At 55.4% G+C, this 14,484-nt stretch overlaps 1 protein-coding gene across 7 annotated transcripts in view; it reads right to left on the reverse strand.

The window, feature by feature from the left end:
• KIAA0513 (KIAA0513 ortholog) overlaps positions 1 to 14,484 on the reverse strand; it is a 60,896-nt gene that overhangs the window by 15,611 nt on the left and 30,801 nt on the right. For all 7 annotated transcript variants that reach the window (XM_033844609.2, XM_033844608.2, XM_033844610.2 and 4 more), the window contains 4 exons: positions 7,157 to 7,660; positions 5,018 to 5,117; positions 4,158 to 4,231; positions 1,138 to 1,208 (listed from right to left, as the gene is read on the reverse strand). In XM_033844609.2, coding sequence (XP_033700500.1) covers positions 1,138 to 1,208; positions 4,158 to 4,231; positions 5,018 to 5,117; positions 7,157 to 7,491 — 580 coding nt within the window. In that variant the 5' untranslated portion in view covers positions 7,492 to 7,660. The remainder of the gene's footprint in view (positions 1 to 1,137; positions 1,209 to 4,157; positions 4,232 to 5,017; positions 5,118 to 7,156; positions 7,661 to 14,484) is intronic.

Below are 14,484 nucleotides of genomic sequence, written 5' to 3' on the forward strand. Positions count from 1 at the left end.
GGGAGGGGGAGAGAGCAGGGATGAGAGCCAAATGGAACCACAGAGGCCGGGGCCACCTCCCTCCGCCATGGCCAGACATGGCGGCGGGAGGAAGCAAGAGGCTCAGGAGGCCCGTGAGCAGATGGAGGGCCGGGGCCCCTGCCCTCTCGGGCGGTCGCTGAGCACCCAGTGTGGACAAGTCAGCCAGGTGCCACCAGGGGCCGCAGAGGAAACAGGCAGGGACCCAGCCCCAAAGAAGCAGCAAGTCCAGAGGGCGGGGGAGCAGCGCACACAGGGAAAGTGTAACGTACAAAGTGATGGAGGAAGACACAAGAGTCTCTCCTTGTGGAGGGAGGGGCCGTGCGGATTCCAGACGGCCTGGCTGGCACCTGGGCTGGTCCTGAAACAGGGAGGCCACTGGACATGGGAGACGGTGCGAGAAGGGCAGCGAGGGAAAAAGAGGTATGTCCCTTCCTAAGGCTGTGCACGGACCGATGTGTCCCGCCCCATATCAAAGGGCTCCACGCTAAGGCCGTCAGAGCAGCTGCTGCAATGGCGCAGAGCAGCGAGGAGAGGGTGGGCTGCTGAGGCGAGGAGACGATGAAGCTGAGCTGCAGAGGTAGGGGACGCGCCACAAGAGCCAGCCCACTGGTGCCTGTGCTGCCCTGACCCAGCTGCAGCCCGCGGGCAAGCCCTCAGCAACCCTCCCCTCACGGCGGCCTGAACGAGCGCCAGTGGTCACAGCCCAAGGAGCTTAACACGGGGAGCCCCCCAGCTGCCCCCAGCTGCGATGCACCAGGAGGCCCCAGGGCCACGAGCCCTGCCCCAGACCCCGGGCTGCTCCAGGTCCCCCCCGTCCACGGCTGACCCTGTGTCACATTTGGCCAGAACATGAGACGATGTCCTGCGTCTACCCTGAAACGTCCTGCCCGTGTGTCTACTTTCTCGTGTCCTCCCAGCCAGGGCCGTCAGCCTCCTGACCCACGCTGTGGACCGTTCTTCGCCTCCCGCTCTAGGGGTCTCCCTCCTCCTTGTTCCCGCCCTAATATCAGCTCCCTCTGTTTTCTGGATGCCTCGCAGCTCTGCCTTAGGAAACCCCCACTTGACGTGGCGTTGGAAGGGGACAGGTCTGCCTGCCACATAAGCCCCGGGTCTCACCGATGTGGTAGTAGGTGAAGCACATGGTCATGAGGTTCTTTGCAGGCCCGAAGTCGTCCATCTGGTGACACCTGAAATGGAAAGAGAGGCGACTGGCTAACAGATCCTTCCACCGGGTCCTCTCTGCACGTTCCTGAGACAAGACGAGCATGTTCCACAGACACCTCTAAGCTAGTACCTCACTCCCCAGATACTCCAGAGGAGAAGCCACAGAAAGAACTCCCCTGGGTCCAGGCACCCGGCCCGGGAGCGGGTCCGATTTAGGGCACTAAGGCGCTTCACTTTCAAGGTGGAAGAGCCAGGGCCCTACCCCAAGGAGCAGACCCGGAACTGGAGGTTGGGCCTCAGGTCTCAGGCTTAAACCGTTGGCCCCGTCCAGCCCCTACTTCTCAGGAATGAGCAGTGGCTTAGATGACACCCGCCCCCCCGATGTGGGCAGCAGCAGAGTCCCCTGGCAGGGGGGAGTGGGGGAGGCCATGTGAAGATGTGGATTGCCGGGCCCACCCCGGAGTCTCTGGGTCAGCAGGTCTGGGGCAGGGCCTGAGAATGTGCATTTCCAACAAACTGCCTTGGGAAGCGGATGCTCTGAGGCTCCTGGCCCAGGGACAGCACCCTGAGAATGACCGGGAATGTGAATACCTACGTACCCTACACCACTTGCTGAAAATCAAATTAAAGTATGATGCGCCAGAACCTTTGCTATGCCAAACGATATCCTACAAATATAAAGGATTATATTAATACTTACTATATCACACTTACTACATTGAGAGTATGAGATATACGTGGATCCATTCAATTTAGCAAACAAAAAAGGGGGGAAACACTTCAAAAAGAGGGTCTGTCGGCCACTAAGAATTTGTACTGTTACAGTGGCAGAAGCTACGGTGATGTGCACTGTGGCGCTGCAAATGAGAGAAGAAAATGAGGAATCAGCTAAATGCCCAGCGACAGGGCAGGAGCCAAATTAATTATGGAGCATGTGTACGTTCATGTGTGACAACACCCCACAGCTGTGACAGACGCAGCACTGAGTGCAAATGCACAGTACTGCCTTTTTATTTGCGGTACGCGGGCCTCCCACTGCTGTGGCCTCTCCCGTTGCGGAGTAACAGGCTCTGGACGCGCAGGCCCAGCGGTCATGGCTCACGGGCCCAGCCGCTCCGCGGCATGTGACGCGCAGGCTCAGCGGCCATGGCTCACGGGCCCAGCCGCTCCGTGGCATGCGGGATCTTCCCGGACCGGGGCACGAACCCATGTCCCCTGCATCGGCAGGCGGACTCTCAACCACTGCGCCACCAGGGAAGCCCAGTACTGCATTTTTAGAAAAAATATCTATTTGCTGGTATGCGCTTTATTAAGATGGCTATCACTGAGAGATGGACGAAAAGTGAGAGAAGAGGGTGTGAAAGAATACCTCCTTTCCCTCTTAGGCTTCTGTGCCTCTCCTTCCTGTTCCCTTACGTACTTTCCTTTCCTGTTTAGTTTTTCACCTTGGACTAGTGTTACTTAAAGAAAGAAAATCAACAGAAATTATCTAGACGTGGGGGTGAGGGCCATTTTTGTTTATCTTTTTGACATAAAAATAATAAATCTAAAAAACTAAACTTCTGTACATTCTTTTTTTTTTTTTGCAACCACATAAAAAAATATACGCTCACGGACAAAGTAATGAAAGATTCTGTGTTTTGTCAGGGTTGGAACTTGAGGTTAACTACACCCCCCCCCCCACCACCTACCAGTTTGCTTATCTAAGGAAAAACTGGAAGAAAAATTGAGAGTTAGATAAGCACGTTACCATGCAGACAGGCACCATCTACACAAAATACAGGTTCCTGAAAATTATGGATGCAAACGTCTCGAGGTCAAAGGGTCTTTGGGGCAGGAGACCACACTGACCCTCGACCCCTGGGGCTCTTTTACTGAAGCTCCCGAGGCAAGCAAGCGTGGGCCCTTGGCTACCTCAGTGAGGGCCTCTGTCCCTCCACCCACACTAGCTCCCAGACCCAGATCCCCGCCCCCACCCCTGGGGAGCACACGCTGAACTTGGGACATTCTGAGAGCAAGTGCAGGAAAAACAGGGGCTCCTCTCTTTTGGCCATTTTCCTCTAGTACATGCCCCGTGTGCATGGGGGACAGAGAAAGTTGGGGAGACACCGAGACAGGGAATTAAAGTCAAGAGAGCAGCTACATTTCTGTTGGGAGAAGAAGGGGAAGGGACAGGAAAGGAGGAGTTTTCAGGCCTGGAAGGACACAGGGACACAGAGAAGTGGCCACGGCCTAAGCCAGGGGACCAGGACCTGCTCCGAGGCCACACTGAGGTGAGGGGGGAAAGCGGGCTCAACCGAAGGTCAGATCAGGGTCAGAGCTTCCCTCCCTGTCCCACGCATTTCCCCCACCCACACGATCCCCCAGGTAGACACGGCCGCTCCGGTTCACACTGTGGAGGGCGCGTGCGGCTCTGATGCACGACAGGATGTAGGAAGAGGGTCAGGAGTCCTAGAGCCGTGCGCGGGCCTCAGCAGGAGCCCCTCAAGGCAGGTGGCCGGCCCCCCCGGCCACACGGAGTGGGGGGCCCTTCTCCCCAGCCCACGCTGTCCTCGGCGATAAAAGGCCCCAGTGGTGCCTCATTAGACCTCAGGGCAGCGATGCCACCCAACCATCTCATTAGTGGGCAGTGACCGGGTTTAGAGTACTTCACCACAGGAAATCCAGAGAACCCCAGACCTCAGCTGGAGGAGGGCAGGGCCGCTGTGTAATCACAGCCTGTCCCGGGGCCCGCTGCTGTCAGGTGGGGACCGCTCACTCCCCGCCGCCCCCCCCCACCCGTGAGATACTGGATACTGGTCACGACTTCCAGACAATGCTGCCGCCGCGGGGGAGGGGAGGTGGTGGGGGAGGGGAGCAATTGAGCTGATGACGCATGCGGCTGGTTCTCACGACTGGGGTCTCCCAGGTGGGGAGGGAGGGAGGGAGGACGAGAGGTCAGGACGGAGGCGCTAAGCCGCAGCATCACTTACTCAAATAGGACCACCGCGAAGGACTGCACCAGGCGGTAGAAGGTGGCCTCCGAGACGCACTTGGAGTTGCAGCGCTGTCCGGGAAGAGGGCAGCCGCGTCAGGGGGCCGCTGGCGGAGGTGCACCCAGCTCAGAGGGGCTGCGTGCTCACCCCGCCCAGCATCTCTGAACACAGCTGGGGCTCAGAGCCCAGGACAGGCCCTGCTACCCAGAGACCAGGACCCAGCAGAGGGCTGCCCCACCCCCGACCATCACTCAGGTGTTTCCTGCGTCTCCTTGTGAGACTTTTAAAACCAGGAGCTTCGCGCGCTCACCCTCGTGTGGGAAACTACAGAGGGATGGGACCCCAAGATGACAATGCTGGCTGTTTTCTGGGTGGGTGAGGTATGGGCAGTTTCTCTGTTTTTGCTTATCTGTATTTTCTAATTTTTCTTGGAAGAATAAATTATTTGTGACCAAAAGATCCTTTAAAAACGAAGAACTTAATCCACTTTACAGGAAAAAAATAAAAAGAACCTACTGACTGTCTTTAAAACTTACTGTTTATCTGAGCTTACATACATGGCTGTCATTCTCTTGAATATTTTATCTTTACAAAAATGGAATATTGTAGGTTATTTAATAAAAACATGTGTGGACATAGCCCATGTGCTGGTCTTTAAAAAAGCGAACTTTTCTGGAATTTCATGAGGTTGACGGCCCAGCATTCCTTTCTAGTGGGGCATCTTCCACTATTCTAATTAGACTTTATAACATCTCTAGACGAGCTTTACTCTTTTTCCGGTGGAATCGTTTTCCTCAACTCCCTTCTCCAGAGCGGGTGGGCTGCCCCACACCACAGCCCCGCGTCACCCCTCTTACCTGGGCGCTCACGTACCGGGCAAACCATTCCCGGCCTTTTCCGTTCTCACTGCTGCAGTACTCTCCGAACTTGGCTTTCTCCTGCTGGTCCAAGTCCTCCCTGGAAAAGAGGGCAAAGGGAAAAGACAGGAAAGCTTTCATCCTCTGCAACAAAAATGGCTACAGTAGGGAAAGAGGAAGGAGAGGAACTCCTAAGTGCTGTCGGCCCTCGGCATCCGCACCACGGAACCCCGACGGTAACTCGCCCCCGCCAAGTGTGGACGCTCATCTCAGCCTCCGGGCAACCCCGAGAGGAAACACTATTACTTCTGTTTCCAGGATGAGAAGCCCGGCTCGGAGGATCACACACAGCTGGGGAGTGGCAGGTGGGAGCCCCATCCAGACCTCCTGGCTCCAAAGCCCACGTGCATTCCCCCGACCTCCTGCCTCAGTGAGGTCTGGGTACTCACAAGGGTTCCATAACTCTCCGAGGGCTTGGCTCTCCAGCTCATCCAACCGCCCCCCATCTTTGCTGCTGAGGTCGGCACGGAGCCATCGACTGGATTCAAGAATTCCTAATGTGCTCAGTCTCAGCAGGACCCACTGGGGCCAAGAAACGCAAGAGGTCTGACGCCACCTCCAGCCGTCAGAAGGAGGGCATGGTTGCTTATTCCTCTGCACTTCGGAAGAGCCGGTCTGCTCTCTGACTCTCCACGGCTCCGTGTGAGGGGTGAAGATCGGGGGACCCCAGGCCTGGGGGGGTCACCCCCGCCAGGGTGGACAAAATGCTCACCTGATCTCAAACCACTTCCAATCATCTTCGTGGGGGGGGGGCCAGTACTCTACCCCAAATGTAACGACTAAAAGGGGGAAGCAGGAGGCTGAGGATCCACTGGCTTCTGCAGTTTCATTCATTTAAGGTTTTATAGAAAACATCTTGGTCTCACTTATCCCAAGTACCGACACCAGATGAAATGTGAGAATTCGCCGGGCGTTTGCAGGGAGTTGTGGGAAGCTCTTAAAGAGGCATCTGACTCACTTGTCCACGTTCCATGTTGCTGACTGCCTGTCACAAATCTAGACTGGCCTTCCTGGCACATTAGTGAGCTTCTGGGCTTTCTCCCCTTTGCATGAACTGGGTGTGCTCAGAAAAAGCTGACTAATTTCGGTGTCAGTCAAACAAAATGAGTAGGAAGCCACATCTACCGCTCTCCCAGAATGCATTCAAAATCAAACATAAAAGCAGTCTGGGGACAGTCAATAGGATCCTAGAGCTCCGCCCCCTTCTAACTGCAGAGAAGACGGAGGCACACCTGGAAAAGGTGGAAATCAACCTTGCCAGCTAACAAACCAGGGGCCTAAACCTCAGCAGGGAGGAACATCCTCGGTGCGTGGCGTCAACAGGCAGAAATTCTTCTTACGCTTTAACGACATTGGAAAAGGGTCCCTTCAGCCAGAGCCCCTCAGGCCGCAATGCGTGCACGGGTAGAGGCCTCACTGAAATGCAGATGCTGACTCAGTGGGTCAGGTGGGGCTCACGACTCTGCATTTCTCGGCCCCCCCACCCCGCGATGCTGATGCTGCGGGTCCCAGAGACGACCTGAGGGGCAGGACCGCCAGCATTTCGCGCACCGCTGTGAACGATGCAAGACCGGCCGTCAAGGCCTGAGGCCTGAACCGAGTTTGCGGCGTGCTCCCCTTTCTGCTGCTGGGACGGCCACAGCCGTGAGTCAGATTCCCGGCTCCTCGGCCTCCGCTCTCACTCCAGGCCCCACCTGTGCTACCACTGTCACTGCTCGTTGTCTGCACTGTCAAGAACCACCAACGCGAGGCCAGAAAGAGGTGCAAGGGTGGGTCCCCATCCGAGCAGCTGCTTAAGGCTCAGCTGCCCGAGAGCGTCCCAAGGGCTGCGGGTAACTGAAACCTCCTGGCCTTGTACTGCTCCTAAGTCACTGCCAGCTAACCACCACCTCTGAAGGCGTGCCCATGGGGGCTCACCTGAGGTGCCGCGGGAGCAAAGCCAGGGCCCTGAGCGGAGGGAAGGAGTGGCAGAAGCTCCCCAAGGGGGCCTATGTGCACTGGGGTGGGGCGGAGACGCGAGGGGCCCAGCAGCTTGTGAGGCCTGGAGCCCCGGCCGGTGGCGCCCTGCGAGGGGCTCACCCTCCGGAGAAGATCTTCTCCACGTAGCCGCGCATGAACTCCCGGAGCTCCAGCAGCTCCGCATCCTTGGCCGAGTCGGTGCTCTGGTTGGAGGAGAAGGACTCGCTGGAAGAGCAGCGGCGGCACTGGCCCCAGGAAGGGTGCGAGGGCGACTCGCCCATGTCGTTCTCGCTGTCGGCCGACTCCGTGGTCTCACTCTCCGACGCACCCTCACCCGGGGAGCTGTCCCCGTCCTGCAGCTTTGGGGACAGCATCTCCAGGGGCGAGGAGGTGGATGGCTTGGCCCCGGCCCCGAAGTCAATCAGTGAGCCCACGGGGACCTCGGGGGCCTCCATGGCTCGGGGGGGTGGGGGGCACTGCCGGCAAGGATGCCAGGTGGGGGCTGGCGAGCGAGGTTCCCAGGTGCGTCAGCGGGAGCCTGAGGCTGAGCGCACGTGAGCTGCTTGGGAGCCGCTGGCCACCGGGACTGAGTCCTCTGGGGCGGCCCACGGGGCCCTAAGGCATCTGGAATGGAAGCAGAGACACGTCATCATCACCACGAGAGCTTCTCTTCATATAACGGGAAAGAATTAGGGCACGAATGCCCTGTAAGAGGCTCCAAAATTCCAGAATTTGGGCCACCTGTCTGCTGATGTCATCTTCCTACTGCCCAATTACTGTTAAACACCTGCTATACGGTGGGCAAACAATGAACACACACACACCATCCGTCAGGATTTCTCCGAACTAAGCAAGGAGACCTTGAGGGGGCTGCACCCCCTGGCCCTCTCCCGACTCTGGCCGACCAGACTGAGGCCAGTCAGAACAGAAATCACCGCAGATGGCCGTCTGCCGCCCACTCCTGCTGGGTCACCAACCAATAGAAATCACCGCAGATGGCTGTCTGCCGCCCACTCCTGCTGGGTCACCAACCACTGAAGACGGTGTCGTCAGGCACACGCTAAGCGCACGAGTCTCCAAGGCCCACGTCTCTCCCTTCCCGGGTTCCTTTCTCAGCATTTTCCCACTCAAGACCCAGCACCTTCCTGGCTGTCAGATATATGTCCCCTCTCATCATCCCCCTAAACCCTCCCATGGTTTCTTTCTTTTCTTTTTTAAGCACCTCACCAGACACAAGATCTGCTGGCACATTTTAAAAAATGATTTTCATTGTTTTTTGGCCGCACCGCGCGGCATGCGGGATCTTGGTTCCCCAGCCAGGGACTGAACCCGCGCCCCCTGCCGTCGTGGCGCGGAGTCTTAACCACTGGATGGCCAGGGAAGCCCCTCCCTCTGACGGTTTCTAAGCAGCATTTGCCGAAGGACCCACCTCCTCCTCCCTGCCCCCTCCCTGCCCTATGGCCACACTGGGCAACGGCATCCACCTCTGGTGTCTGTTCCTCCGCCCCTGAAGCTGGACGGTCCTCTCCCTTCTCCCCCATCTTCCTCCCTCAGCCCCAACCGGAGTTCTATTCATCCCTCGAGGCCCGGCTTAGTGCCATCTCTTCTGAGAAGCTCCACTCAAACCCTGTGCAAACTATTTACTGATTCCTGTGTGGCCCCCCTGGCATTTTACTTACACTCATTTCTAAGTCTGCTTGTTTCACAGGTAGATGTGGGCATTTCTGTTTGTCCCACTGAAGTACAATCCCCTGAGGGCTGGACCATGCCTCAGCCACCTTGGTAGCCATGTGAGTGCCCAGCACAGACACTAACTAAGTGTCCACTGGACGTTTGCTGAGTGGATGACCAGACCTGACCGTGAACACGCTCTAAGAGTCGGGAAGTCAACGGTGTAGGCAGAGCTGGCATTAGGATCTTGGCTTCTAAACCAGTCTCCTGCTGGTCAGTTCAGGGGTCACCTGCCAATTCTGGGGCTCCCTCCCCCATGACGATGGGCGGACAGCTAAGCAGTAAGTTAAAGCCCTCCTGATGTAAGAATCCAACTTGATCCTGGGCACTGTCCCTATCCTCCACCTCTACAGACCCCAAATATCTAGGACAACACCTGGCAGACAGGTGGCTGCCGATACTGTGAAACTAATGCATCTTCTGAGGGTAATTCAATATCAAAGCTGCGTTCACTGCCCGTTAAGAGCTTCATGTTCACGAATCGATTACGGGCTCCTCCAAATTCCCCAGCCCGGGATATTTTTAGATGCCCTGAGTCAGAAGGATGGAATGGCTGGCTCCGTGTCACTGGAGTGGCAACCGCCCCCCTTCGGAGAGTCCTACAAAGCCCGCCTTGGTCCAAAACAGAGACGCATACACCTCAGCTCAAAAGAACTTTCTGGGCCAGGAGAGCAACAGGGAGTCTTAGGAGCTCAGGTGGCAACGCAGACTAAGGAGTCTTGGGCCAGGGCCAGGGTAGCCCTGGCCCCTTCTCGCCAGCAGGGCTGGTGAGCTGTGGTCTCTGCTCTCTGGGCCAGAGTCCCCGTCAGACACTGAGGTCAGGTTAGATCTCTAAGGTCCTTCTGGCAACCACACTCACAGACTCTCCAAAGGACAGAAAATGACACCTATAATGACTCACCGGATATTAAAAATGGAAAATCACACACTGGGAAAATGTTTGCAGCCACTATGATAGGAAAATTGAGTTAATCATATCTGTATGATAAATTCACCCAAATCCAACTAAAAATCTATATTCTAACAGATACACAAACTACTCAAATAGGCATGGCACACAAGAGGAAGTATTATTATTAAGTGCTTAGACAATTCTTCAACCCATACTAATAACCACACGTATAGATAGGCAAATCAAAACCACACGTATAGATAGGCAAATCAAAACAATTAGGTACCTGCTTATACTACAAAATAAGCAAAAATTTGAAAATTATAACCCAAAAGCACATGAGATTAAGATAAAACTAATATTCTCAAACAATCCCGGCAATAGGGATAAATAAGACTTTAGAAAGCAATTTCTATAATTTTTATTTTTCTCTCCTCTGATCCGAGAATTCAAATGCTTGGAATTTATTCTGAGAAGAGAATTCCAAACAGTCAAAAACAGTTATGTGGAGAAAAACGCTCGCTGCAACATTAGTTATCGTCCTGAAAAATAGGGGAAAAAAATCTAAATATAGTAAAGTGGCAAATATATTCTAACAACTTGATGTAATGGTAATCAGTGTATGATGCAATTAGAAAAATGCTCACTTTATAGTCAAACAAATATTCCACAATCAGCAAATACTTACTGAATCCTATTGCAGGCCAACCTCTTGTTTTGGGTGCTAGAAATACTGAAGTGAGTGAATTTTAATTGTACTATAATTACAATCACGTATACAAGTGAAAAAGGACTGAAAAAGGAGATAGAGATGTATTACAGTGCTGGCACCGAGATAACCGCCCCTTTTTATTTTATTATCATTAACAGTGGAGTTTACAATCAATAAAAATTCAGAGGAAAAGGAAACAAGTTACTGTATCTTGCAACATTTCAGGTGGTTGGTCTGAAGGGCGGCATCTATTTACCAAAGCAGAACTTGACAGCACAGGAGGGGCAAGGTCAGACCCAATGGTTACGGCTATTTCTGGTCCGGCCCAAGGCGCTCTCCCAGCGCCTTTCTAGCTTGGAAATTCGGGGAGTGCATGAGTCACCCTTTCCCAGAAGCCTCCTCTGTGGGCTCAGGAAGGAGCGGACAAGGTGAGGGGCCTGGCCCTGCAGGAGAGGAAGCAAAATTGACGGGGGGGGCCCAGTCCTGGGCACCATGTGGGCAGCATGGGCTGCAGAGTGCGGGTCCCTCTGCCCGGGATCTCATCTCTCAGCCAACCTTGCTCCCGGAGCTGAGATGCAGGTGAAGTGGCCACTTATGCTAAGGGCCTTGGAAGTGACCCCACCCTCTTTCTCCAGGAAGGAAACGTAATTACGGGCCTCTGTCCAGGACAAGGTGATGGTCACTCTCAAGACACCAGGATCACACACCTCACTCGACTACCCGTGCTCTCCTAGCTGCAGAACACAGAGGAAGTGGGCCCAGTGGGGACTGACTGCACTGTCCCCGAGGAGGGCCAGCCAGCGGCTGCCACTCAGGATCGTGGGCCCAGCGGGATCAGATCTAAAGAGCTTTCTATAAAAGTGCTGGAATCCACTTCATGAAATCTTCCAAGTCTTCAACACTGGCAACTAATTTAAATTTATTTCAAAACCCATCATGGACCAAAGAGAACGTGTCTGTGGATTGCACTCAATCCCTCTGCTCTGTCCTGTGTACAAGGAGGTCCCCAGACCCACTGCAGGGCCACAGGCTCTGAGACTCAGGGTTTTAAATCACAGCGGAATCTCTGCAAACAGACAGCGTGGATGTTTAAAATGCTTTCTACAGACTTGCAGCCAAACAGACCTCCCTGCAACCGCATCTTTACAATTCACCTCTTAGGCCCTATGGCAGAAGCTTCTACCCATCAAATTAGGCTAAAATTCTAAGTCAGCCCATGTCTCTGAGCGCTGAGAGGGGGCTTCTTCGGACTGGGGGTCAGGGAGGTAGATATCTGAGCTGAGATGGAGGGGGGCTGGGCCAGCCGAGAAGGCTCGAGAAGGCTGGAGAAGGCTGTCTTCTGAGCAGAGGACAGGGGTCTGGCTGGAGGAACAGCCCACACAGAGGCCCTCGGCAGCCATGACTTCGGAAAGTTCAGGAACTGGGAAGGCTGAGGAGGGAGGAGGTTGGCAAGGGGGGCCAGGTGAGACACTAGGAGCCTCGACTGGGTTCTCAGGGTGATGGGCAGGCAGCCGTGGCAGCAGTTTGGAGAAGAGAACGAGCGCAAGGGGGCCAGGGGACGTGGTCCCGGCGGGCGCATTCGGGGGGAGGTTTCCTGACCTCCTGCCCCGCCTCCCGCCCACATCCCCGCACCACGTGGCCCCAGCTGCGGCAGGAACTCGGAAGGAGATTGCCGTCTGTGGCTGCTGCGCCACATCCTCAGGGCCTTTGCTCAAACCCTGATTTCCCCAGCCCCCGGCGTGCCCAGACTGAGCCCTCCTCCAGCAGGCTGACCTTGGGCAATCACACAGGCTCCCGGGGCCGGGGGAGCCTCCGGAACCTTCTGGAACTCTGCCTCTGCCATCCGTCTCAGGCAGCTCCCTCTCCTTTACTGTCCCAGAGCCAACAGACGTGCTGCTCCTCCCACCAAAAGAAGAGACGGCAAGCCTCAATGGACCAGCACAGCCCACACGCTGGCTCAGGCTCCCTCCACCCCACCCGCCCCTCCTTTCACAGCATCAGAGAATCGAGGCGGGGGTGGGGAAGCAGGAGGCCCCCCACCCCCGCACACAGCTCGGAAGTGACGGGGCCCAGAGTCAAAACTCAGGTGAACGCCGAGCCCAGGCTCTCAAGTCACCACGTGGGCCCTGCAGCAGCCTCTCTGATGCTCTCCTGCGGGTGCGTCTCCAGAAGCGGAGCTCAGGGTCAGAGGCCTGCACAGCAGTGAGGCTCTGCTGGGGCTGCCGAATCGCCTTCCCCAGTCTGTGCTGTGTGCTAGAACAGGGGTCCCCAGCCCCCGGGCCATGGACCGGTATCGGGCCGCAGCCTGTTAGGAACCGGGCCGCACGGCAGGAGATGAGCGGCGGGCGGGCGGGCGAAGCTTCATCTGCGGCTTCCCGTCGCTCGCGCTACCGCCTGAACCATCGCCCCCGCCCCCGGCCCCCAGTCCGTGGAAAAATGGTCTTCCACGAAACCTGTCCCTGGTGCCGAAAAGGCTGGGGACCGCTGGCCTAGAAGGCAAGCCCGGGCCACGCCCAACAAACACCTTCCCTGCCGCTGGCGCCGAGAACCTGACGTAGGGCTTCACACACATCCCTTAGATGGATTCTCTCCAGCACTCAAGTCAAGCTTGTGGAGATTATTTTCTTTTCCCTTTATCGTAAATGTATCGTTAGAGAAAGATTTGGAAATAGAAGAGGGAGAAAAAGCTCCTGGTCCCACCAGGCCGACAAAAATCCCATCTCCATTCTCGTGGATGCCCTTCTGGTCTTGGTCAAAAGGCAAACCCTTTTTTTTTTTTTTTAACCATTTCAACGGCGAGAGAAATTCGCATGTTTATTTGGCACCTAGCTAGTGGCTGTCCCTCTCGTGACAGCTACAAACCTGCAGGGGACCCCAGTGGACAGGGTCTGCTCTGCTCTCCCGAGGTGTGTTTTACTTCAAATGGACCTGACAGAAGGTCGACAGGCCGTCTGCGTTTGGCTGCAGGGAGGAGGGGAGACAAGTGAACTTGATCGATGATTAGATTACTGTTATCTGTTTCGGTTCAGCTATGAGAGGACTTATAATGCACGGTTTCCAGGAAAACTGTGCCTCACTGGAATAGCTGGAGGAGAGGAGAGGGAGAGGAAATAAGGGAGACCTTTCAACCCGCTGCTGCTTCCTTCGCCCTGTAGAGACTGCTGAGGACACGATGGATGGACTGCAAACCTCAAGGTTCTGCAGAGCCCTCCTCCCCTCCCCATGCGCCCGCCTGTGCCCTGGCAGGGTCCCAGCAGCACGGGGTGCAGGTACCACTTCCACACCTCCCCGGCCTGCCACAAACAATCAGCCTCACAGCGCACAGGCTCTTCCTGCACCTCCGTCCGCATCTGTTCCCCGAGCACCCCTCCTGCTCATAGGTCACAGGTCACAGAGAGACCCTGTGGGCTGGCCAGGGAGGCGGGGCTGAGGAGAGACCCCCAGGTGGACCGCAGCCACAACTGAGGCTCGTGGAAACCCGCTTCCTGTCGCTCAGAACCTCTCCTGCAGCGAGACCCTAACAAGGACCTCCGTTTGCCTCTGCCAGGGGCTGGTCACAGCGCAGCCCTACAGATGGATAAATCCCCTCAGCGCTTTCTGGCTGGGTGATAACTGACACTGCCTTGGAATCAGGAAGAAATGTGGCGCTACTTGGGGCTAGGAGACAAGAGTCATTCCGAAGAATGAATACGTGTCGAGTAAGAAGTGTCAGCATGCTTTCAGATGTCAGTGTGTTCGTGCAACTGTTCAGACGTAGATTTATGTCCAGTCAATGTGGATCTAGGGCAACCTCAGGCCAGTGGAATCGAAACCCATTATTGCAGTCGGGCAACGAATGTAGTGGAGCTTCCTGGCAGCCAAAGCAAAAATGGGAATCACACCGGGTCACAAATTCTTTTCATTCCGACAAACTCATCTGTATGTGAACTTTATCCAAACACCGAACTTAAAAATCAATTTGTCAAGAAGATCCTCATATGAAAAGACACTGATTATTACAGTGGAAGTCTCTAACAGGTTCTGTAAAAGATACAGAGATGCTGAAACATACATTTTTTAAATGGATCTCCAAAAATCTGAAAGCACATGTTACATGCATTTGGAGCAGGTATC

This window comes from Tursiops truncatus, chromosome 19 (assembly GCF_011762595.2).
Source record: "Tursiops truncatus isolate mTurTru1 chromosome 19, mTurTru1.mat.Y, whole genome shotgun sequence".
In the NCBI taxonomy this organism is placed as follows: domain Eukaryota; kingdom Metazoa; phylum Chordata; class Mammalia; order Artiodactyla; family Delphinidae; genus Tursiops; species Tursiops truncatus.